The sequence below is a fragment of the Pelobates fuscus genome, chromosome 3, assembly GCF_036172605.1.
Source record: "Pelobates fuscus isolate aPelFus1 chromosome 3, aPelFus1.pri, whole genome shotgun sequence".
Lineage (NCBI taxonomy): Eukaryota > Metazoa > Chordata > Amphibia > Anura > Pelobatidae > Pelobates > Pelobates fuscus.
The window spans coordinates 381,854,126-381,880,862 of NC_086319.1; the positions used below are offsets into that span (position 1 = coordinate 381,854,126).

The 26,737-nt window shown below is 46.7% G+C and overlaps 1 protein-coding gene across 1 annotated transcript in view; it reads left to right on the forward strand.

The window, feature by feature from the left end:
• The first annotated feature begins 4,983 nt into the window (after positions 1-4,983).
• MAN2B1 (mannosidase alpha class 2B member 1) overlaps positions 4,984-26,737 on the forward strand; it is a 57,640-nt gene continuing 35,886 nt past the window's right edge. The window contains exons 1-6 of the mRNA XM_063449596.1: positions 4,984-5,116; positions 13,484-13,586; positions 23,207-23,380; positions 23,564-23,757; positions 24,053-24,185; positions 25,082-25,227. Of these exons, the coding sequence (XP_063305666.1) occupies positions 5,039-5,116; positions 13,484-13,586; positions 23,207-23,380; positions 23,564-23,757; positions 24,053-24,185; positions 25,082-25,227 (828 nt within the window). The 5' untranslated portion in view covers positions 4,984-5,038. The remainder of the gene's footprint in view (positions 5,117-13,483; positions 13,587-23,206; positions 23,381-23,563; positions 23,758-24,052; positions 24,186-25,081; positions 25,228-26,737) is intronic.

Consider the following 26,737-nt stretch of genomic DNA (forward strand, 5'->3'; position numbering starts at 1 on the left):
ACAAATTATCAGATGTAAATCAGCCTTGAGTGAAATCTTTTTCTTCTGATTCTTCACACTCCCATCAGTCAGAGTGTTTGCTCAAAAGAGAAAGTATATGGAGAAAAAAATAAAGTGCAATTCCAGAGTAAAGTATAAAAAGAATTTAATAACTTACATATAAGTTAAAAGCATTGAATATGTCACCACTGGGCGTCCTACGCGTTTCGTCCTAAGATGGGACTTCCTCCCATCAATCACAACAGAAAATGTGTATAAAAAACATTCCCCCCCGCCAGTCCTAATGGGAAAATCCGTAGAGATAGAAAAATGTGGAGACATCATAGAGAGTGAGATGAGTAGGAGGAGTGCGAACCAATACACATGTAGAAATGGGTTCCACCTTATGCACTTAATTACCAATATATTGTAGAAGAGTGACGTGTTAATATTGGGCTGTATGTTCCCTCATTTGTCTGTCCTATACACACTCCCAAAATGAGAAATCAGTATGTAAGAAAGATGTAAATATATGGAGTTTCACCTTAGATTTCCATTTTGAATGTAATAATTCAGATGTATATACTTGTTTTATTGTACCTTTATTTTTATATTTTTATATATATATATTTTTATTTCTTATTTTTTTATTTTATTATGATTTTCTACAATATAGTTTATAATATTCATGTATATTTTTGATACATATGAATTGTGCAGCTTTCAGTAGAAATATAATGGGTATTTTTTATCCACAAATGTGCTTTCCAGAGTCTTCTTTTAATTTCCTTCCCCCTTATATGTTTTAATTTGCCCACATATCTCCGGGAGAACTGAAGATTCATAACTGCCATCCATTTCCGGGTATTTGGAACGCACGCCTGGAACGCAAGGGAGGTGCGCACGTGATGACGTCATCGCGTCCAAGCAGGAAGTGCGGCCCGAACGGAGAGAAAAATCACCGGCCGGGAATAATTGAATAATGAACTCCGGGAGGGGATATATAAGAACGGGCGGGGGGGAATGTTTTTTATACACATTTTCTGTTGTGATTGATGCACCAAGTCCCTGAGGAAGTCCCATCTTAGGACGAAACGCGTAGGACGCCCAGTGGTGATATACTCAATGCTTTTAACTTATATGTAAGTTATTAAATTATTTTTATACTTTACTCTGGAATTGCACTTTATTTTTTTCTCCATATACTTTCTCTTTTGAGCAAACACTCTGACTGATGGGAGTGTGAAGAATCAGAAGAAAAAGATTTCACTCAAGGCTGATTTACATCTGATAATTTGTGAGTGGCCAATTGTAAATTTCAACACCTCACTTACTCCCACACAGTTAAACGCTATGTCTCTCCATTTTATCTGTATTTAGCAGATGATCCCCTATTCTATATTGCATTTGTATTGAAGACAAGAGGAAGTCTTTGGGGACTTTGTTCTGGAAACTTAACCCCACGAAGGGAAGTTTCATTTTGTTTATATACCATCACTGTTTTTTTCACTGGGTTTGTGTGCACATATTCTGTTTTGTTTGTTTATTACCATATTTGGCAATTTTGTTGCATGATACTTACAGTTATCTCCCTGATCATTTACTTTAGATGAGTCAGTAGATTATACCTGATGGTCCTATTTTAATCATTTATGTTTGTTTAGTTATTCTTGAGTTTTCCCCCAAGAGGGACTAATAAAGAGTCTTTTGTTTTTGCTCTCTGCGTTCCACTCTGATATTTATCATATAATTGCAGAGCAGCTCTCTCTCCATTAGGATACTAGGTCTTTTTGTGAGGCAGATTGTCTATATCTGCCACCCATTAGTCCAATTTTTTTCTTATTTCATACCTATTTAGATGGTGAGGTATGAGACAGCGAGGCATGTTACCACAGAAACAATTTAACTCTGGTTAGTTAACCCCTTAAGGACCAAACTTCTGGAATAAAAGGGAATCATGACATGTCACACATCGGAACTGTGATTTTAAGTGAGCGACCCTCTCTGCTGTGAGTGATATCGGCAAGGCTTCTGACTTGCTCATGTTGAGTTTTAGATTGGATATTTCGCCGAAGGTCCTGAAGGCTCGGAGGAGGTTGGGGAAAGAGATTGTGGGGTTGTCCAAAAAGAATAACATGTCGTCCGCATAAGCGGCCACTTTGTGTTCTGTGTGGTGGAGTCTGTACCCGCTAATTCCCCCATCCCGTCTGACCGCCTCTAGAAAGGGTTCCAGAGTGAGGGCAAACAGGAGGGGGGACAGAGGACACCCCTGTCTAGTTCCGTTTCAGATGGAAAAGGGAGCTGAGAGAGCGCCGTTCACCCGAATGCGGGCCGTAGGGTTTGTATATAGGGAGAGGATCCATGAGCGAATGTGGGGGCCAGATTGCATATGGCGAAGGGTGGCTTCCTGATGGTCCTATTTTAATCATTTATGTTTGTTTAGTTATTCTTGAGTTTTCCCCCAAGAGGGACTAATAAAGAGTCTTTTGTTTTTGCTCTCTGCGTTCCACTCTGATATTTATCATATAATTGCAGAGCAGCTGTCTCTCCATGAGGATACTAGGTCTTTTTGGGAGGCAGATTGTCTATATCTGCCACCCATTAGTCCAATTTTTTTCTTCTATATATTTTCAGGGGTTATGCCCCATTGTATCCTTCAACCATCACAACTTTGGTGGATGGACTTGTTCCATTTCTAGCCAGTGTTGTTTTCTTTAATTAGGTATGAAATAAGGCTGTACATTAAAAGAATATGCTTCCTAAGTACGCACTTTTTACTGCTGAAAGCAAGATTAAAAACCAGGGCTAAAAAAATAAATAAGTTACTTGTGCACTAGCCCAAATCCCTATGCACTAAAATGCAAGCTCATCTGCCCTGTCAAGGCAAAACTTGAGTCCACCTTGCTGCTTTTAGCAAAAAGACAAAATCTCTAATGAGACAGAGTATTTTTTTTGCATATGAGGAAGACTGTGTAACAGTTGAAATGCGTTGAACTGCTATTTCTGACTTATGTTATGTTTAAGTATACACCAATAACATTTTAAACAATTTTATTATTTTGGTTCCTGATACTTTATGCTGCTATTCATCAGCTGTTCCTGGAGCCCATACCCAGTGGTGTATTTTGGATTTGTGCTGCCCTAGGGCACCCCCTCCCCCCCCCATTTTAAAAATTTTCCCACCCCTTCCTGTCAAGGCCACACTTTGACTGACAAATACTTTCTTACTGATGCGTTCACTGACATACACTCACTAAAAGATAACCAACACACACTTACTGACAGACACTCTCATATACACTGACAAACAATGACATACACACTCACTGATTTGACACACTCTGACAGACACACACTATTACTCAGACACACTGACAGACTCACACTCACTGACAGATGCACGCACTCACTGACAGATGCATACACTCATTGACAAACACACACACTGACAGATGCACACACTCACTGACAGACACACACACTCTCACTCACAGACACAAGCACACACACTTACAGACAGGCACACACACATACACAATCACAGACACACACACATACACACTTACAGACACACACACTTACAGACAGACACACACACACTCACAGACGCACACACACACACTCACAGACGCACACACACACATTTCCCCCAACACTCACAAATTTTTATTATTTCTTTTTTAATTTTAATTTAAATCCACCCAGCCTCTAATCTTCCTGCTCCTCGCGCGCAGCTTAGTGATCCCGGGAGCTGGAGCTACGTCATATCCCAGCTCCCGGCTTCATAAAGTGGCGTGCGAGGGAGCTGCTCAGGAAGAGCTCAGGTGAGCATGCTCCCTCACTGCCCGCTGCGATAGAAGCTGACGTCCGCCTCGGGGGGGCTCAAAAGTGACCAGCCGGCCCAGGTCTTGAGCCCCTCCAGGACACGAGGCAAACAAGGGATCCGCCTGGGCGTTTGGGGGTAGCTTTTTTTGCCGCCCCTGCAAAGTACTGCCAAAGGCAAATGCCTTGTTTGCCTCGTGTAAGATACATCGCTGGCAGAGAGCACTGTTTCAAATCCCTTCTCTGACTGGATGTTCTAGGCGCGCATGTGCCAGAACCTAAACTTCTTAAAAAGGGAAGTAGATGTTTTCCAGAAACTGGTCCCAAGAGACAGGTAGGACACCTGTGAGATGTGATCCACTCCCTCTTCTATATAATCCTGCTCAGACCTTCTACCTGTGCTAAGAATTCTGTGCTCCTGACTCCTATCAAGTTGTTTCCTGCTACTGTCTGCTTATCTGATATCCAACCTCTGGCTTGTTCTACGTTTATGATCCTGCGCTGCCTGAACCGACCCTTTGCTTGTCTGACCTCTCTGCCTTATCCTTGCCTGTACTTCGTTTTGTTCCACCAAGTCTGTAACTGCATATTGGGCTCTATCTACTAAACCGTGACCGTTGTACTGCTGCGTATTCCAGCAAGACTGCGAAATTCCAGCAAGACTGCAGGACCCTCCATAGACAAACGTTCCCGATGCACAAGATCAAGTGAGGGACAGCTGTGGGAATTGACAAAAAATATTGACAGTAGCCCTGCCTTTTGTCAACTTGAGATTTTGCTAATTTGAGATTTTACTAATTCGTCATATGAGATCTTTTGATTGCATTGGAATTTCGATTAAATTACAACATGAGTATCTCATGAATAGTTTATTTTTATGAAATACTCAAATAATGACATGATGGATGAAGTGACAGGGCTGCTGTAAGGGATTCACTATAAAATAATAATAAATACAGCATTAAATAAACAACCTGATATCAGATATCCTGCTATTTTTGCCCTTTAATAGAAATTATTTATACTTTGTAAATGTGTGATTCTGGGAGAGGGAAACAACTGGGGGAATTACATGTGTTTACATCTCGCCTCTACTTCCTCATTCTGATCATGTGACTCTACCTTGGCTTCTGATTGGCTAGTTCTGCACCTGTGGGCGTGGACCATGTTGTAGGTCACGTGATGACATGTAGGTCTCCCAGCAGCAGAGCCTGGAGCTCAGTCTCCTCTCAGCAACATGGAGGGGGCATTGCTGCTAATAGTGATCCTAGGGGCTGCAGGGACCATGCACCTGGGGGAAGCCTGCGGGGAACAGGTAACCATCACTAGGGAAAAGCAAGCATTGCTGCACTGGGAGAGGGAAAGGGAAGGAGGTGTGTGATGTTATATGGGGGTACACAGTGACAGGAGGGGGGGGAGAGTCACAGGGAGAGAGGGACAGAGAGAGAGAGAGAGAGAGGGACAGAGAGAAAGAGGGAGAGAGAGAGAGAGGGAGACAGTGACAGGAGGGGGGAGAGTCACAGGGAGAGAGGGACAGTGACAGAGTGAGTCACAGGGAGAGGGGGACAGTGACAAAGAGAGGGACAGTGACCGAGAGAGAGAGAGAGGGAGACAGTGACAGGAGGGGGGGGGGGGTAGTCACAGGGAGAGAGGGACAGTGACAGAGTGAGTCACAGGGAGAGGGGGACAGTGACAGAGAGAGAGAGGGACAGTGACAGTCAGTCACTGGGAGAGAGGGACAGTGACAGAGAGAGAGTGACAATGATAGTCACAGAGAGAGAGGGACTGTGACAGAGACAGTGACAGAGAGAGTCACAGGGAGAGAGGGACAGTGACAGAGAGAGGGACCGTGACAGGAGGGGAGGAGAGTCACAGGGAGAGAGGGACGGTGACAGAGAGAGTCACAAGGAGAGAGGGACAGGGAGAGATGGGCATTGACAGAGAGAGAATCACAGAGAGAGGGACTGTGACAGGCACAGGGAGAGAGGGACAGTGACAGGAGGGGGGGAGAGTCACAGGGAGAAAGGGACAGTGACAGAGAGAGTCACAGGGAGAGAGGGACAGGGAGAGATGGGCAGTGACAGAGAGAGAATCACAGAGAGAGGGACTGTGACAGGCACAGGGAGAGATGGGCAGTGACAGAGAGAGAATCACAGAGAGAGGGACTGTGACAGGCACAGGGAGAGAGGGACTGTGACAGGCACAGGGAGAGAGGGACTGTGACAGGCACAGGGAGAGAGGGACTGTGACAGAGAGAGTCACAGGGAGAGAGGGACAGGGCGATATGGGCAGTGACAGAGAGAGAGTCACAGAGAGAGGGACTGTGACAGGCACAGGGAGAGAGGGACAGTGACAGGAGGGGGGAGAGTCACAGGGAGAGAGGGACAGTGACAGGAGGGGAGGAGAGTCACAGGGAGAGAGGGACAGTGACAGAGAGAGGGACAGTGACAGGAGGGGAGGAGAGTCACAGGGAGAGAGGGACTGTGACAGAGAGAGTCACAGGGAGAGAGGGACAGGGCGATATGGGCAGTGACAGAGAGAGAGTCACAGAGAGAGGGACTGTGACAGGCACAGGGAGAGAGGGACAGTGACAGGAGGGGGGAGAGTCACAGGGAGAGAGGGACAGTGACAGGAGGGGAGGAGAGGGACAGTGACAGAGAGAGGGACAGTGACAGGAGGGGAGGAGAGTCACAGGGAGAGATGGGCAGTGACAGAGAGAGAATCGCAGAGAGAGGGACTGTGACAGGCACAGGGAGAGAGGGACTGTGACAGGCACAGGGAGAGAGGGACAGTGACAGGAGGGGGGGAGAGTCACAGAGAGAGAGGGACAGTGATAGAGAGAGTCACAAGGAGAGAGGGACAGGGAGAGATGGGCAGTGACAGAGAGAGAATCCCAGAGAGAGGGACTGTGACAGAGAGAGTCACAAGGAGAGAGGGACAGTGACGGAGAGAGGGACAGTGACGGAGAGAGGGACAGTGACAAAGAGACTGTGACAGAGAGTCACAGGGAGAGAGGGACAGTGACAGTCAGTCACAGGGAGAGAGGGACAGTGACAGTCAGTCACAGGGAGAGAGGGACAGTGACAGTCAGTCACAGGGAGAGAGGGACAGTGACAGTCAGTCACAGGGAGAGAGGGACAGTGACAGTCAGTCACTGGGAGAGGGGGACAGTGACAGTCAGTCACTGGGAGAGGGGGACAGTGACAGTCAGTCACTGGGAGAGGGGGACAGTGACAGTCAGTCACTGGGAGAGGGGGACAGTGACAGTCAGTCACTGGGAGAGGGGGACAGTGACAGTCAGTCACTGGGAGAGGGGGACAGTGACAGTCAGTCACTGGGAGAGGGGGACAGTGACAGTCAGTCACTGGGAGAGGGGGACAGTGACAGTCAGTCACTGGGAGAGGGGGACAGTGACAGTCAGTCACTGGGAGAGGGGGACAGTGACAGTCAGTCACTGGGAGAGGGGGACAGTGACAGTCAGTCACTGGGAGAGGGGGACAGTGACAGTCAGTCACTGGGAGAGAGGGACAGTGACAGTCAGTCACTGGGAGAGAGGGACAGTGACAGTCAGTCACTGGGAGAGAGGAACAGTGACAGTCAGTCACTGGGAGAGCGGGACAGTGACAGTCAGTCACTGGGAGAGCGGGACAGTGACAGTCAGTCACTGGGAGAGCGGGACAGTGACAGTCAGTCACTGGGAGAGCGGGACAGTGACAGTCAGTCACTGGGAGAGGGGGACAGTGACAGTCAGTCACTGGGAGAGGGGGACAGTGACAGTCAGTCAGTGGGAGAGGGGGACAGTGACAGTCAGTCAGTGGGAGAGGGGGACAGTGACAGTCAGTCAGTGGGAGAGGGGGACAGTGACAGTCAGTCAGTGGGAGAGGGGGACAGTGACAGTCAGTCAGTGGGAGAGGGGGACAGTGACAGTCAGTCAGTGGGAGAGGGGGACAGTGACAGTCAGTCAGTGGGAGAGGGGGACAGTGACAGTCAGTCAGTGGGAGAGGGGGACAGTGACAGTGAGAGTCACTGGGAGAGGGGGACAGTGACAGAGAGAGTCACTGGGAGAGGGGGACAGTGACAGAGAGAGTCACTGGGAGAGGGGGACAGTGACAGAGAGAGTCACTGGGAGAGGGGGACAGTGACAGAGAGAGTCACTGGGAGAGGGGGACAGTGACAGAGAGAGTCACTGGGAGAGGGGGACAGTGACAGAGAGAGTCACTGGGAGAGGGGGACAGTGACAGAGAGAGTCACTGGGAGAGGGGGACAGTGACAGAGAGAGTCACTGGGAGAGGGGGACAGTGACAGAGAGAGTCACTGGGAGAGGGGGACAGTGACAGAGAGAGTCACTGGGAGAGGGGGACAGTGACAGAGAGAGTCACTGGGAGAGGGGGACAGTGACAGAGAGAGTCACTGGGAGAGGGGGACAGTGACAGAGAGAGTCACTGGGAGAGGGGGACAGTGACAGAGAGAGTCACTGGGAGAGGGGGACAGTGACAGAGAGAGTCACTGGGAGAGGGGGACAGTGACAGAGAGAGTCACTGGGAGAGGGGGACAGTGACAGTCAGTCAGTGGGAGAGGGGGACAGTGACAGTCAGTCAGTGGGAGAGGGGGACAGTGACAGTCAGTCAGTGGGAGAGGGGGACAGTGACAGTCAGTCAGTGGGAGAGGGGGACAGTGACAGTCAGTCAGTGGGAGAGGGGGACAGTGACAGTCAGTCAGTGGGAGAGGGGGACAGTGACAGTCAGTCAGTGGGAGAGGGGGACAGTGACAGTCAGTCAGTGGGAGAGGGGGACAGTGACAGAGTCACTGGGAGAGGGGGACAGTGACAGAGTCACTGGGAGAGGGGGACAGTGACAGAGTCACTGGGAGAGGGGGACAGTGACAGAGTCACTGGGAGAGGGGGACAGTGACAGAGAGAGTCACTGGGAGAGGGGGACAGTGACAGAGAGAGTCACTGGGAGAGGGGGGACAGTGACAGAGAGAGTCACTGGGAGAGGGGGGACAGTGACAGAGAGAGTCACTGGGAGAGGGGGGACAGTGACAGAGAGAGTCACTGGGAGAGAGACAGTGACAGGAGGGGGGAGAGGGATAGTGGCAGAGACAGTCCCAGGGAGAGAGGAACATGAACAGTGATATTAGTACAGTGATAGGGCAGGGAGAGAGAGAGGCACAGTGACAGGATGAGGGAGGGTGTCACATATGGTGTTATTCAGTAAAGTGAGAATTTGAGGTGAATTTAAAATGTCACATTTCAGATCAAAATAGCTAAACTGGAAACATTATCTGAGTCAGCTCTGCTTTCAGTCCCCTTACTCTCACCTTACATGTGAAATTCATGTTGAATTCTCACTTTAGTAAATAAACCTGACAGAGTTAGGAGAAACAGAGATAAAACCAGGCCAGAGGAGACAAGGGGAATGAATAACAGGATAGAGGGTTAAAGTGACAGGAGATTGATCTAGGAAGAGGAAGGAAGTACAGAACATGAAGAGGAAGGGGGGGGGGAGTGCAGTGCGAGGCTTAGGAGGAAGAGGGGGGGGAGTGCAGTGCGAGGAGGAGGAGGAAGAGGGGGTGTGCAGTGCTAGGAGGAGGAGGAGGAAGAGGGGGTGTGCAGTGCGAGGAGGGGTGTGTGCAGTGCGAGGAGGATCAGGGAGGTGTGCAGTGCGAGGAGGAGGAGGGAGGTGTGCAGTGCGAGGAGGAGGAGGGAGGTGTGCAGTGCGAGGAGGAGGAGGGAGGTGTGCAATGCGAGGAGGAGGAGGAGGGGGGTGTGCAATGCGAGGAGGAGGAGGAGGGGGGTGTGCAATGCGAGGAGGAGGAGGAGGGGGGTGTGCAATGCGAGGAGGAGGAGGAGGGGGGTGTGCAATGCGAGGAGGAGGAGGAGGGGGGTGTGCAATGCGAGGAGGAGGAGGAGGGGGGTGTGCAATGCGAGGAGGAGGAGGAGGGGGGTGTGCAATGCGAGGAGGAGGAGGAGGGGGTGTGCAATGCGAGGAGGAGGAGGAGGGGGGTGTGCAATGCGAGGAGGAGGAGGAGGGGGGTGTGCAATGCGAGGAGGAGGAGGGGGGTGTGCAGTGCGAGGAGGAGGGGGGGTGAGCAGTGTGAGGAGGAGTAGGAAGAGGGGGTGTGCAGTGCGAGGAGGAGGGGGGTGAGCAGTGCGAGGAGGAGTAGGAAGAGGGGGTGTGCAGTGCGAGGAGGAGGGGGGGTGTGCAGTGCGAGGAGGAGTAGGAAGAGGGGGTGTGCAGTGCGAGGAGGAGGGGGGGGTGTGTGCAGTGCGAGGAGGAGGGGGGGTGTGCAGTGCGAGGAGGAGGGGGGGTGTGCAGTGCGAGGAGGAGGGGGGGGGGTGTGCAGTGCGAGGAGGAGGAGGGGTGTGCAGTGCGAGGAGGAGGAGGGGGGTGCAGTGCGAGGAGGAGGAGGGGGGGGTGCAGTGCGAGGAGGAGGGGGGGGTGCAGTGCGAGGAGTAGGAAGAGGGGGTGTGCAGTGCGAGGAGGAGGAGGGGGGTGTGTAGTGCGAGGAGGAGGAGGGGGGTGCGTAGTGCGAGGAGCAGGAGGGGGGTGTGCAGTGCGAGGAGGAGTAGGAAGAGGGGGTGTGCAGTGCGAGGAGGAGTAGGAAGAGGGGGTGTGCAGTGCGAGGAGGAGTAGGAAGAGGGGGTGTGCAGTGCGAGGAGGAGGAGGAAGAGGGGGTGTGCAGTGCGAGGAGGAGGAGGGGGGTGCGTAGTAGGAGGAGGAGGAGGGGGGTGCGTAGTGCGAGGAGCAGGAGGGGGGTGTGCAGTGCGAGGAGGAGTAGGAAGAGGGGGTGTGCAGTGCGAGGAGGAGTAGGAAGAGGGGGTCTGCAGTGTGAAGAGGAGGAGGAAGAGGGGGTGTGCAGTGCGAGGAGGAGGAAGGTTCAGTGATGGAAAGAAGGAGAGCAGTGTACAATGACAGAGCGGGTTGGGAACGTTTCTCTGTACTGTTTGAGATTGAGGGATTTGTTAAAAAAAAAGTCCTACTTTTAGAACTGTATTAGTTCAAGTGCCACTTTTAAGTATAAATTTTTATAAATCCATTAAAACGTATTAAATTGATTGGCGTTATATTTCTAATAAGCTGATTAACAGTAGTTTCCTCGTTTTGCCATCACTTCAGATGTATTTTTGAACTCCCACCAGCTTCAGCAGGAATCTCACAAGCATGATAGGAATTGTAGTCCATCAGGGGTAGGCAACATATTGCAGATACAAAAGTTGTGCTAAACTGATATTGCCAGCCAGAAGGAGGGTTAATGAGAGTAACATGGCTTTATCTCCTGAATTAAATATATAAAAAAAAAAGCACCACGACCACTTCAGTAAGATTATGCACAGTGACTCTTTAAACTCAGAGTGGCAGAAATCAAGATATTTAAATGCAAGAAATGGTTGTTCTAAACATCAATCAAAAATAAAAATCAATTGTACAGTTTGATAGAAGCAAGTTGTTAAAAAGAAACCCTTTTAAAGTTGTTTAACCCCTTAAGGACCAAACTTCCGGAATAAAAGGGAATCATGGCATGTCACACATGTCATGTGTCCTTAAGGGGTTAAACTGAACTTCTAGTTAGAATGAAATGTATATACTAGCGTATCTTTAACCCCCGGCTAGCGTTATCAGTATATAGATTCTGGCAACTAAATGTTGTACTTAATGCAGAACTGAAAATGAAAGAAAATGTGAAGCTTAGAAGACACATTGGGAGAAACTACAATTGAACCATAACACTGGAAGGTTTTTAAAAAAAAAATTAAGTTTTTTCTTTTGACAGAATAAGGTACTGTTTGCTATAATTAGGATTATAAAGGACAGTAAGACGTAGAAATGTTTGCAATTATAACACGGTAACATTTAAACAATTAACTTAAACAGGGAGTAACAAATAAGAAAATTAAAGAAAAAGAGGAGGATCTCCCAATTGTTAACACTCGTATAAGAAAGATGACCACAAGTCCCATAATTTAATAAAAGCAGGAGTGGTACGATGAATCATCGACCATAGTTTACCCATTAGATGGGTATGATTACCATTGATAACGCAGCTGTGAATTTACTTTTTGTCCACTAAGGGGCACACTAAGCTCCAGAAGAATTATAGATAATTTTAGTGTTTATGATTTGGTCAAAAAAAAATAAAAAAATAATGTCCCATCTCATCAGCATTCATTGGTTAAGAGTGTGAAGATGCTGCTCAGAGCGTATGGTTGTCGTCCAAATTTGGACAAGTATTGAAGATGTAAAACTCCTCATTATGTCAACAGCAGTGTTTGTCTCACCAATGAAAGGATCTTTCAATAATCGGAGTGAATTGAAATTTGAAATGTACTTTGTATGCTCCAAATTCTCACCCTGTATGTGTTTTGCACCCATGTTGCTATATAATGTATAGGGTACCTTTTTATTTCAGTTTGTGTTATGCTTTTGCAATCGAGGTAGTAATATAAGTCACATGGCTGCTGCTGTTAACTTCCATTCGCTTGGCCAAGCTGTCATCATTCCATTTAATTGTTTGTTTTATTAGATGATGTGAGTTAGACAGCGGTGGAGGACGGAGTTCAGGGATTTGCTGCATAGATTGCATGGTATCTAAAATGCAAACAAATATCAGGGCTGGTAAATTAAAGGATTCCTTTAATAATGGGGCCTATTTTTCGTATATTAACTCTGTTCTGGGTATTTACATGCGACCTCTGCATCTGCCCATCACTGTCTGTGCACTTGTGTCATGCCTTCTGGGTTATTTCTCTCACATCTTCAGAATTCTTCAAAAAGCCTGAATGCTTCACAAAGTGTACAAGTGGCACCGTGGGATAATAGTCAGATATTTCTGCCCAGGCAAGAGTGCATCTGCCTTGCTATGCCTCTACGTTGGCATAGTTAGTTAGATAACTGGCATGACTGCCTATCCACTCAACCTTTGAGTCATGCCTGCTGTCGAGAAGCACCTGCAACATATTTTCCTGCTCTTATACCTTACCCGATATTGTGGTCTATAGACTATGCTTCCTTAAACGGGCATTTGGGTTCACATTGGAAGATCCAACATCTATATTTAGTGTGCCACACATAGTTATTCTCCAGATCTGATGGCTCAGGGATGGATTAAGATATATAGCAGTGACACACCAAGAACTTAAAGGGACACTCCAGACCCGTATAGCAACTTAGTTTGCTGAAATGCTTTATATGTGTGTCGTCCTTTTATCATTTTACAAAATGCTGATTTCAATAGAAATTGGCATTTAAATTATTATTATTTTTTTTTTTTTAAATTAACCTGGTTACACCCCACTGACTTTCAACCAAGGATTTCCTGTTACTTCCTGGTTTGTTTAGCTCATCGGAGCTAAACTCAAGAGGCAGCCTTTGCCCAGAGCACCCTCCTTGCAAAGACTTTTCATTGAGCTGCATTGGGAAGTCTATGATTGGACAGCCACAGAAAGTGTGGGCGGGGTTAGAAGGGGGAGAGTTTGCAAAGACGACAAAAGAACTGCATGTTTTGTAAGCTGTTTGTAGATATACTCACTATGACAAAATGCATGAATGGGTTACAATGGGGGTATATTTGCTAGGGAAGGAATATGAGATGGTATTTTAGGAACATGTCTGATTATTGGACAGATACTTTGTGTGTGTGTGTGTGTGTATAATTTCCCTGTTTGTTTTCATGTCCCATCTAGACGTGCCCTGCAGCCCCCGATGGCCTCGTGAACGTGCACCTCATTCCTCACACTCACAATGATGTGGGCTGGCTGAAGACAGTGGACCAATATTATTATGGAGGTGAGAGCTCTAAACCCACTTTATCTCAGCCTAGATCTGGAGTCTCGAGTTCTCTGGCGACATGCAGCCACAGAGTTCTCTCCCGTGACACGCGGATAATAACTGTGAATATGTAATGTGATTGGCGGCTTACTAACAGTTCACCTCACGTGAATACTGCTGACTGAACTGTGATTTGTACTGGTCTTCTATTTCCCTTGTGTTGTTTTGCTTACTTACCGTATGTTTGTTTGTTTTGGTTTTTGTTTGCTTGCTTATTCAGATCAGCTCATTTCCTTTTTGCATTACAATTAGAACGCTCAGCATTTCACTATTTGATCCTTTACTTTGGTGGTGAGGGGGGGGGGTCGGTGGGAAAGGGAAAAGGCACAATAACCTCAAAAAAAAAAAAAAAAAAAACACAAACGGCATATCAATACAATTATGTGCTAGTTACAATAAAAGTGGCTGATTGTCAGACCTTCCGGCATTCGCTAACCGTGGACTTCCGGGTTCTCGGAGCGCGGCCACTCCCCCTCCTATGACGTGGTCGTTCCCAGGGTTCATAGAGAGTCCGCGTCAACACCACAGTGCTTGATCAACTCGAAAGCTCCCGCGAACTTCAACCTGGATATTTACTTCTACTGTGTATCGGACCCGGACTGTTTAATCATTTACCCTCCTTCTCCTCTCCTACGACCTCGGACTGTTTTTGGATATTCTCTTGCCTGTTGCAACCTCGATTCCCTGGGGAACCTCCATCACCAATTTGGATTATCACTCCTTCATAAGTTAAGTAAACCAGATTGGCTCAAATTTAATATATAACCATCTTTAATCTAAGTGGTTCGCTATCTGCTCCACTTATTAATTATCTGCATCCTAATTTGGAACTTCTCGCTGGTTGTGTTAAAGTTACCTTATCCTAAAAACAACTTCAAACACCGCTGCTGGTTATAACCTGCCAGGAATTAAAGAGACAGTTCAATTTGATTATCTTTTTATTTTAAAGTAATAAACATTATCAAACTCAGAAATCTGCAGTTGTTTCCATCTTATCAACAATTGAGCGTTACAGATTGATCAAGCCTAATTAATGGATACAGCAGATCTCACTTCTGAAATCACCAGATTAAACCAAAGGGTGGATACTCTCACTCAAGGCATGCAAGATCTACAGATCACCAATGAAAGAATCCTTACTTATGTAAGGGACTTGCAAACCCATACTCCTCACACAGTCACACACTCGGCTAGTGACCCTGCTGTCTCCAACCCCGAAAAATTCTCTGGAGACAGGTCCCAATACCGAGAGTTCATCAATTCCTGCAAGTTGTTGATTGCGTTAAAACCCCGATCATATCCCACAGAAAGATCTAAAGTTTGTTCCGTTATTTCATTTTTGAAAGGTGAACCCATGGCCTGGGCTCATTCCTTTCTTGAGAATGATGATCCCATATTGGATTCTCTGGATGAATTCTTCGAAGCCATGTCTCTCCTTTACGAAGACCCAAACAAACAAGCGACTGCAGATTTAACCATTAGAACACTGCAGCAAAGAAACCGGCCTGTTGAAGATTACATTGCTGAATTCAAACGATGGGCACCTGAAACTCAGTGGAATGACATAACTCTACGTAACCAGTTCCGTATTGGATTATCTGAAGCTGTCAAAGATGAGCTCTCCAGAACTGAACTACCTACTACACTGAATACACTTATTCAACTGTCAATCAGTATCGACAGAAGACTTAGGGAAAGAAAAGCTGAGAAATCACTCACTAGCTCTCTATGGAAAAAACCCTTCACCTCTTCAAAGGCACCGGAGAAACCTATAACTCCCGCTGAACCTATGGAAATAGGGGTTGTGAGAAGTCCTCTTACTCCAGAAGAGAGAACTAGAAGAAGACAACTGAACCTCTGCATGTACTGTGCTTCGCAAGAACATGTGGTCCCAGACTGTCCCCTATTGAAACGTCCAAGAGGCGGTAAGCATGGTTCCACCACGACTATAATGAGTGTACTTCCTTCTAAACCAACCTCTCATTTCTCCTCTGTCTCTCTCATATTACAGTGGGACAAAGAAAGAATTACGACTAAGGCCATTATTGATTCCGGTGCTAATGGGGTGTTCCTGGACTCATCCTTTGTTACAAAAAATAAAATTCCTTGTGTTCAAAAACGTAATTCCGTCTCTGTCAGAGTTATTGATGGCTCCTTAATCTCCTCGGGGCCCATTCGCCTTGAAACTGTCCCTTTAAGGACTACTACTAATTATGTCCATTCTGAATTTCTTGTTTTTGATGTCATAAATTCTCCTCTTTATCCTATAATATTAGGGATAGACTGGTTAAGGACTCACAACCCACTTATTACCTGGGCTCCTTTCTCTCTCACGTTTAACTCTGCATATTGCCAGAAAACATGTCTACAACACATCCCCATTTTGCATGTTACTAGGGAATCCACTATACCTTCCAGCTATTCGGAGTTCGCTGATGTGTTCAGTAAAAAGGAAGCAGAGACACTTCCTCCTCATCGACCCTATGATTGTCCGATTGACCTTGTTCCTGGTGCTCCTATCCCTTTTGGACATATTTATCCCCTCTCTGAATCAGAGCTAAAAACCCTCAAGGAATACCTAGATGAAAACCTCCGGAAGGGGTTCATTAGACCTTCCTGTTCACCAGCCGCTTCCAGCATGTTTTTTGTGAGAAACAAGGACCAGACTATACGCCCCATCATCGATTACAGGTCTTTAAATAAAATAACTATTAAGAATCGTTACCCTCTTCCCCTGATCAATGAGTTGATTGAAAGATTAAGAACAGCTACCATCTACACTAAACTTGACCTTCGTGGGGCATATAACCTTGTTAGAATCAAGGCCAATGATGAATGGAAAACGGCATTCAGAACCCGATATGGTCTTTACGAATATCTTGTCATGCCCTTCGGACTATGTAACGCCCCTGCAACCTTTCAGCATTTCATCAACGATATCTTCCGTGATCTCCTAGACGTTTGTGTCATCATTTACTTAGATGATATTCTCATCTACTCCAACAACCTTGAAGAACACAGAAAACACGTGAGATGGGTATTATCCAGATTAAGAACACACAAATTATACGCAAAACCAGAAAAATGTATATTTGAAGTCAATGAAATCACTTTTTTGGGATATGTTATCTCCCCTCATTCAATAAGTATGGATACCTCCAAAATAGATTGCATTGTCAACTGGTCTACCCCTACTAATACTAAAGACTTACAACGTTTTTTGGGATTTGCCAACTTCTATAGGAAGTTCATTAAAAATTACTCTAAGGTTGCTCATCCCCTCAACCTGCTCAATAGCAGTAAACGGTCCTTTGCTTGGAACGAAGAGGCTCAAGCAGCCTTTGATGAATTAAAACGGAGATTCACAAGTGCTCCCATTCTTCAACTACCTAATCCTGCTTTTCTCTACGTCATGGAAACGGATGCTTCTGATACAGCTATCGGGGCTGTCCTCTCTCAACACCAAACGCCTCAAGATCCTCTTCATCCAGTAGCTTTTTTTTCACGATCTTTGTCTCCTGCTGAACGAAATTATCCTGTAGGAGAAAAAGAATTATTAAGCATTAAAGCTGCATTCGAAAACTGGCGTCACATACTTGAAGACACACGCACTCCTGTAATTGTTTATACCGACCACAGGAACCTTGAATATCTTCATTCCAACAAAACACTCTCTGCCAGACAAGTACGCTGGAATCTTTTCTTTTCCCGTTTCAATTTTCAAATCATCTACAGACCTGGATCCAGAAATAAAAAGGCAGATGCCCTGTCCAGAATTCACCAAGATCTTCCTGTAAACGAAACTCAACCTCCTAAAATCATAGGTGTTATTTCGTCATTAACTGATGATATTAAACATCTTAAAGAAGAAGATCTTGAACTTCCCAAACAAGACAATCTATCAAAAAAGGACGGGTTGTACTACTTCAAAGACAGGTTATACATTCCTCCCTTGTTTAGGAATAAAATACTCTCCTTGATTCATGATTCCCCTCTGGCTGGTCATCCTGGTACAAGAAAAACACTGGAGCTGTCTAAAAGATATTACTGGTGGCCTCGCCAGGACAAGACCATAGAATCTTATGTCAAAAACTGCCCAACCTGTCTGAGATCTAAATCTGACCATCATCCACCATTCGGTCAATTACTGAGCCTACCTGTTCCAGAAAGACCTTGGCAGTCCATCTCAATGGATTTCTTGGTAGAACTCCCTCCTTCGCAACATCATACTACCATTCTGGTGGTGGTGGACCGTTTCACCAAGATGTCCCATTTTATTCCTTTAAAGAAATTACCCTCTTCATCTGAACTTGCAAAAGTATTCATCAACAACATCGTGAAACTCCATGGTCTTCCTGAAGAAATCATATCAGACAGAGGAACTCAGTTCACCTCCAAATTCTGGAATGAGATGTGTTCCTCCCTCAACATTCAACGTAAACTATCTTCAGCCTATCATCCTCAAACCAACGGACAAACAGAGAGAGTTAACCAATGTCTTGAACAATACTTGCGGTGTTATTGCTCTCATTTACAAGATGATTGGATCACGTGGTTACCAATGGCAGAGTTCTCATACAACAACTCGGTACACACTAGTAGCAAAATGACTCAATTTTTCTCAAATTTTGGATTCCATCCTTCTTCATTCCCCGATCAAGGACTTCCTTCTTCTAATCCATACGTCTCCAACCATAACTCGTTCATGTCTGCCCTCTTCCTCAAGTTACGTGATAACCTTAAAAATGCATCATCTGCTCAGAAAAAGTTTTTCGATACTGGTAGACGACCTTCCCCTACTTACAAGGTTGGTGATCTCGTATGGCTCTCTTCAAAAAACATTGTTACCAACCGTCCCTCAAAGAAACTAAGTTCACTCTTCCTTGGCCCTTTTCGTATATTGTCACTCATCAACGAAAACGTGGTTAGATTGAAACTTCCACCTACCATGAAACTGCATCCAGTCTTCCATGTGTCGTTGCTTAAACCACACCACTCCGACCCTTTCATGAGGGATGTTCATGCCACTCCTGATCCCATTCTGGTACAAGGTGAAGAGGAATACGAGGTTCAGAGGATTCTCGACTCACGAATCCATCGTGGTTCCTTACAATATCTTGTCCGGTGGAAGGGCTACGGAGTTGACGAAGACTCATGGGTGTCGTCCTCCGCGGTGCATGCTCGTCGACTTATCAACGCGTACCATGCTCGCTACCCATCCAGACCTCGTTGACAGCATCCGGTGGCTGCTTCTTATGAGGGGGGTTCTGTCAGACCTTCCGGCATTCGCTAACCGTGGACTTCCGGGTTCTCGGAGCGCGGCCACTCCCCCTCCTATGACGTGGTCGTTCCCAGGGTTCATAGAGAGTCCGCGTCAACACCACAGTGCTTGATCAACTCGAAAGCTCCCGCGAACTTCAACCTGGATATTTACTTCTACTGTGTATCGGACCCGGACTGTTTAATCATTTACCCTCCTTCTCCTCTCCTACGACCTCGGACTGTTTTTGGATATTCTCTTGCCTGTTGCAACCTCGATTCCCTGGGGAACCTCCATCACCAATTTGGATTATCACTCCTTCATAAGTTAAGTAAACCAGATTGGCTCAAATTTAATATATAACCATCTTTAATCTAAGTGGTTCGCTATCTGCTCCACTTATTAATTATCTGCATCCTAATTTGGAACTTCTCGCTGGTTGTGTTAAAGTTACCTTATCCTAAAAACAACTTCAAACACCGCTGCTGGTTATAACCTGCCAGGAATTAAAGAGACAGTTCAATTTGATTATCTTTTTATTTTAAAGTAATAAACATTATCAAACTCAGAAATCTGCAGTTGTTTCCATCTTATCAACAATTGAGCGTTACACTGATGCAGATCCTTCCTGGTGCAGCATAACCCAGGCATAAACAGGGCAATAACCGGATGCCCAATAGACGGGTGTCCTCGGGCCAGCTCACCAAGTCTTTCAAAAAGGCCCCCACATTGGTAGACTCCCAGCCCCAAACCCCCCCAAACCAATTGAAGGGCGCCCGGGCGGCCAAAAAACCCTCCTTCCGTGTCAATAGCGGCAAATAAGGAAAATAAGGGAAAACAGTTAACCAGGGGCAACACAGTTTTGTTGCAGAGGAAACCCGCAACGAAAGCCTTAAATACAAGGTAGGAGGGGGGCAAAAGAAGCACCGCCGGCAGGATCCGGACATGGCTTTAAAAAACACCCTGCAGTGGCCCCAGCCCCACAGCCCGCTCCCCCACCCAAACGGGAGGGTGCCAGCGACCCCCAACCGTGCAGACCCCCCCCCCATCAGACAAGGGGGAAAGCAAAAAGAAAAAAAGGGGCACCCCACTGGGGACGGTCCCAGGAAGACCGGGACCCGTCGGGTACGGTGTAAGAAGGGCACATACCATACCCCGCGGTCATCAGCGGTGGCTCCCGGTTCCGGCGGCACTCCAGTCGTTCGGCAGCTGAGGAAGGTCAACCATGTACAGGGAGACGTCCGGGATCCCTGGGGGTGGCTGCACACCAAGGCTCTGCAGGAATCGCTGGGGGTCACCGCCAGGTAGCAGAACGTGTGCCCGATCTCCCCGGAACACCAGCAATTTGAAGGGGAAGCCCCAGGCATATTTCAGGCCTGCTCCTCGTAAGGCCTCTGTGATCGGCCGCCACTCCCTCCGGCGTTGCAGTGTCGATGGCGCCAGGTCGTGGTATAAGGAGACAGCAGCCCCCTCGTGCCGGATGGGCCCATCACGGCTTTTTCTCATGAGGGCCTCCTTGGTGCCAAAATAAAGGAAGCGTACAATGACGTCCCGCGGGGTGTTGCTGTCCGCCCTCTGGGCTCGCAGGGCTCTGTGCACTCGCTCGATGTGCCACTGTTCTTCAGGGAGGTCCGGAAGGAGAGGCCGCAAGAGGGAAAGCAAGGTCTCCCGCAGGTTTTCGTCCCGCGCCTCAGGGAGCCCCCTAAGGCGCAGGTTGTTTCTCCGGGACCTATTCGCCATATCCTCCAGTGCCAGGTCAGTCTCGACCATGCGGGCCGCCATCCGGTTCACCCGTTCGACCACGTCGTTGTGGGCTCGAGCTGTGGTGTCCACGCGGTCCTCCAGGGCTGCAGTGCGCTCGCCCAAGGCCCCTATATCCGCCTGGAGCACGGCCGTGGACCTGGCTATTTCACCCGCCAGGAGCGCCCTTACTTCAGCCAGCTTGGCCAGGACGGTGTCCTGTTCTGCGGCCGACGCTTCAGTACCGGCCCGGGTCTGGGTGCGCGGAGATCCTCCGTCGCCATCTTGGCACTCCGTCCGACCAGGCCGTTGCATGGCGAAGTGATCGAGGACGGAGGCCCCGGACTCCGCGTTTTTTTCCCCCCTGCTTTTTCAGCGTCCTCCTCTCCATGATTGGGGACCCGTAGTGGGGCAGAATATTGTGCAGGTAGGTCGCTTTTGTAAGCTTTTAGGGCGCGGTGAGTGCGGAGCCCTACTGAAACACGTCTATGAGCATCGACGGTTCGGCCACGCCCCCGTACTTTTATATTATTATTATTATTATTTTATTTTTATACATACATAAGTACACATGCTCGCAGTTTGCTAGTTACATGCACATTAAATTACACACGTTCACGATGCATATGTAAAAATAAACACACAAAGGCCCTTGAAGGCAAACAAACAGATTACACGAACATAGACAAACAGGCAGAAGAATACACAAACAAGCACACACACATTCACAGACACAGGAATACAGAAATGAACATGCACACACAGACAAAAGGAAAACACACACACACACACACTATAAATAAATAATTTTTCCCACCATTTGGTGGACCTCCGCTAGATATCTTTTGCATGACTGGAAACTGCATGTCTCTCTCTCTCTATAGCATGTACAGAGTGAGGGAGAGGAGGCAGAAAGCCGCTAGCCCTCGAATCACTCAGCTATTCCTGCCATGCTGCTCTTAGTCTCGTTGTTGAGCCCTGGCTGGGAGGAGAGTTTGTGAAACACGATTAGAATGGCATATTACCCACATATCTACCATAGCTGCCAGCTAAAAGATTATGGGCTAGAGTCCCCACAGCCCCTCCCCTGGAAACGCCCCTGTCCTCCCATAGCAATTCCCCTGAAAATAAATGAAACTTACCAATATTGGTTCCCACACTAATAGTGATTCGAACACCCAGAGCATCCTAATACACTCACTGGTGCCTGGAGTCGAATCAGGGGTAAAGCAGTTTAATATCTAATTATACCTCTGAACATTTCCCACATAGCCACCTGCTAATGGTGGTTGTTGTAGTAACACTAAGTTGGCGGTATATCTATACATTCTACCACTACGTGATCCTGTTATATATTACCAAGTAAAAAATAATACCCTAGAATTACTGCTATTACATTGATACATTTTATTTACTGATCCAATTTAAGCACACTAGCTTACTAGCAGCGATTTTAGGATGCGTTCATCATTATCATGTCGCCATTTATTTGGATCCTGTTGTTTTCATACTAGTTGGTAGTATCACTTGTCTGCGTAGGAACCAATAAAGGTTATCACATATTTGCACAATAAACTATTTATTTGTATCTTATATTAAATAAAGATTACAACTAACTGAAGATGAATTTCCTTTTAGCGTTCTGCCCCAATACGATTTGGTATATTAAAGGGACACTATATAGTCACCTGAACAACTTTAGCTTAATGAAGCAGTTTTGGTGTATAGAACATGCCCCTGCAGCCTCACTGCTCAATCCTCTGCCATTTAGGAGTTAAATCCCTTTGTTTATGAATCCTAGTCACACCTCCTTGCATGTGACTTGCACAGCCTTCCATAAACACTTCCTGTAAAGAGAGCCCTATTTAGGCTTTCTTTAGTGCAAGTTCTGTTTAATTAAGATTTTCTTATCCCCTGCTATGTTAATAGCTTGCTAGACCCTGCAATAGCCTCCTGTATGTGATTAAAGTTCAATTTAGAGATTGAGATACAATTATTTAAGGTAAATTACATCTGTTTGAAAGTGAAACCAGTTTTTTTTTTCATGCAGGCTCTGTCAATCATAGTCAGGGGAGGTGTGGCTAGGGCTGCATAAAGAGAAACAAAGTGATTTAACTCCTAAATGACAGTGAATTGAGCAGTGAAATTGCAGGGGAATGATCTATATTATATACACTAACACTGCTTTATTTAGCTAAAATTATTTAGGTGACTATAGTGTTCCTTAAATGTTTGTTCATAAGTTTAACAAGTTTATTTCCCTCATTTAGGAGGTACGACCCCTGTCTTTGAGGAGCACAGGCATTTTGTTCTCCTTATCTTATGTTACAGATGGACTTCATACACCCAGAGACCCCAGACATCACAGCCACTACACTAAGCTGTAGTGGTTATGGTGCCTAATGACCTCTTTATTTGCTCTTGCGTGGCCCTGATAGCAATTTGAGATCACGGGTGGTGGGAAGTTTTCTTGGCGGTTTGCTCAACTGATTTACGTTCCATACTGAGAGCTTTGCGATGTCTTATGTCTGAAGGGTCTGTGCTGTATCGATTTTTGTTTTTATATTATGTCTTCTAGCCCAAAACTATATTCAGCATGCTGGGGTGCAATATATTTTGGACTCGGTAATCTCTCAGCTGCTCTTGGATGCCAAGAAAAGGTTCATTTATGTAGAATCTGCATTTTTCTGGCGTTGGTGGAGCCAACAGTCGGAGGGATTAAAGAAGGATGTTCGGAACCTTGTTCAAGAGGGTGAGAAAAATCTACTTGAAGCATGTACTAACTTTTTAAAAGATCTCTTCTACAGAACTGATAACCCATAAAACATGTGACTGTGCTCCCCTGCAGAGCTAAAATATAACTCGTTAGATGTAGTTTTCCATAGGACTGTGTGCTGTTTAATTAGGGTAATCCTTGATTGTTGTGGGTTCTCAGGTCGCCTGGAGTTTATTAATGGAGGATGGACTATGAATGATGAAGCTGCGACCCACTACAGTTCCATCATTGACCAGATGACACTTGGATTGAAATTTCTTCAGTCAACCTTTGGTGAATGTGGAAGACCTCGGGTAGCCTGGCACATTGATCCCTTCGGACACTCACGGGAGCAGGCCTCACTGTTTGCCCAGGTGAGTGTCTGTCTGTCTGTCTGTACACCTTGGAGTGTTAGTGTGCAGTACGGCTCCTGCTCTTTAAGTGTAATAAACAAAGTAGGAGTGTAACTGAAATGTATTCTAGCCTTAAGAACTTGCACTCTTCAAGGAATGTTTAAGCTGCATCTTATTCTTGCAACCTGTGTTCCCATTATTAGACTGTAAGCTCCATTGGCCAGTGTACTCTTTTACTTGCTTCACGCGGCATGTTTAGCTTTTTTTCCCACCAATATTGAATTTGTACTTATTATAGTCCGTTCTTCTCTAACAGATGGGGTATGATGGCCTGTTCTTTGGCCGGCTGGATTATCAGGATAAGGAAAATAGAGAAAAAAACAAACAGATGGAGATGGTTTGGAGAGGAAGTGATGACTTGAATCCACCCGTTGCCGATCTCTTCACTGGTCAGTATAGAGAATGTGTTTATCTGTTTATAGGTAATACAGCTTTATGAACTAAGAGTAACAGTAACTTTATGGAAGTGAGGAGGTGTAGTGACAGGAGAACTAACGTCAGGGGTAAGAAGTGTAGTGGCTGAAGGAGGGAGTTAGATTGACGCAGAGGAGGTATAGTGGCCAGAGTAGGAGGTCAGATTCAGGGAGAGGAGGTGTAGGGGCAGGGGCAGGGGTAGGGGGTCATATTCAGGGAGAGGAGGTATATTGGCAGGAGGAGGGGGTCAGATTGAGGGAGAGGAGGTGTAGTTGCGGGAGGAGGGAGTCAGATTGAGGAAGTGGAGGTGTACTTGCTGAAGGAGGGGGTCGAATTGAGAGAGAGAGGAGGTGTAGTGGCTGAAGGAGGGGGTCAGATTGAGGATGTGGAGGTGTAGTGGCTGGAGGAGGGGGTCAGATTGAGGAAGTGGAGGTGTAGTGGCTGGAGGAGGGGGTCAGATTGAGGAAGTGGAGGAGGGGGTCAGATTAAGCAAAAGGAGTTGTAGTTGCTGGAGGAGGGGGGGAGATTTAGAGAGAGGAGGTGTGGCTGGAGGAGAGGGGGTCAGGTTGAGAGAGAGGAGGTGTAGTGGCTGGAGGAGGGGGCCAGATTAAGAGAGAGGAGGTGTCGTGGCTGGAGAAGGGTGTCAGATTGAGGAAGTAGAGGTGTAGTGGCTGGAGGAGGGGGTCAGATTGAGGAAGTGGAGATGTAGTGGATGGAGGTGGGGGTCAGATTGAGGAAGAGGAGGGAGTCAGATTAAGCAAAAGGAGTTGTATGAGAAGGGGGTCAGGTAGAAGAAGTGTAGATCTAGTGGCAGTGGACCGATGGCTAAAATTAATGGAGACTTTGTGCACATCTTTTGTCTTTAACTCAGGTGTCCTCCCTAATGGTTACAACCCACCAAACGGATTTTGCTGGGATCAGTTTTGTTCTGATTCTCCAATCATGGATAATCCACTCATGGAGGATTATAATGCAGATGCTGTGGTGACCAACTTTCTTTCCGTTGTAGACCAGCAGGTATTTGAATGGCTGGTACTGTCACTGTGTGTGTGTGTGTGTCTGGTACTGTCACTGTGTGTGTTGTCTGGTACTGTCACTGTGTGTGTTGTCTGGTACTGTCGCTGTGTGTGTTGTCTGGTACTGTCGCTGTGTGTGTTGTCTGGTACTGTCACTGTGTGTGTTGTCTGGTACTGTCGCTGTGTGTGTTGTCTGGTACTGTCGCTGTGTGTGTTGTCTGGTACTGTCACTGTGTGTGTGTGTGTGTCTGGTACTGTCACTGTGTGTGTTGTCTGGTACTGTCACTGTGTGTGTTGTCTGGTACTGTCGCTGTGTGTGTTGTCTGGTACTGTCGCTGTGTGTGTTGTCTGGTACTGTCACTGTGTGTGTTGTCTGGTACTGTCACTGTGTGTGTTGTCTGGTACTGTCGCTGTGTGTGTGTGTGTCTGGTACTGTCGCTGTGTGTGTGTGTCTGGTACTGTCGCTGTGTGTGTGTGTGTGTGTCTGGTACTGTCGCTGTGTGTGTGTGTGTGTGTCTGGTACTGTCGCTGTGTGTGTGTGTCTGGTACTGTCGCTGTGTGTGTGTGTGTCTGGTACTGTCGCTGTGTGTGTGTGTGTCTGGTACTGTCGCTGTGTGTGTGTGTGTGTGTGTGTCTGGTACTGTCGCTGTGTGTGTGTGTGTGTCTGGTACTGTCGCTGTGTGTGTGTGTGTCTGATACTGTCACTGTGTGTGTGTGTGTCTGGTACTGTCGCTGTGTGTGTCTGGTACTGTCGCTGTGTGTGTGTGTGTGTCTGGTACTGTCGCTGTATGTGTGAGCGGCTGGTACTGTCGCTGTGTGTGTGAGCGGCTGGCACTATCGCTGTGTGAGTGTGAGCGGCTGGTACTGTCGCTGTGTGTGTGAGCGGCTGGCACTATCGCTGTGTGAGTGTGTGTGTGTGGCTGGTTACTGTCATTTGCAAAAATAATTCTAACACCATTAAATCATTTCTGATTCTGGTTCAAACAAATTACATTGAGGCCAATATTACTCATGTCTTGCCTCTACCAGGAATCTGAATGGTAACATGCACCTTTTTTGTACGGTTTCATGTCTGGTCTAAAAATCCTGGAATTCTGAAGAAATCTGTATTTGTCATCAAATTCGATGGAAATCTGCAATTCTTGCTATTGCAGTTTTTCTTAAAGGGACACTATAGTCACCCGAACAGTTTTAGCTTAATGAAGCAGTTTTGGTGTATAGAACATGCCCCTGCAGCCTCACTGCTCAATCCTCTGCCATTTAGGAGTTATACCCCTTTGTTTATGAACCCTAGTCACACCTCCCTGCATGTGACTTGCACAGCCTTCCATAAACACTTCCTGTAAAGAGAGCCCTATTTAGGCTTTCTTTATTGCAAGTTCTGTTTAATTAAGATTTTCTTATCCCCTGCTATGTTAATAGCTTGCTAGACCCTGCAATAGCCTCCTGTATGTGATTAAAGTTCAATTTAGAGATTGAGATACAATTATTTAGGGTAAATTACATCTGTT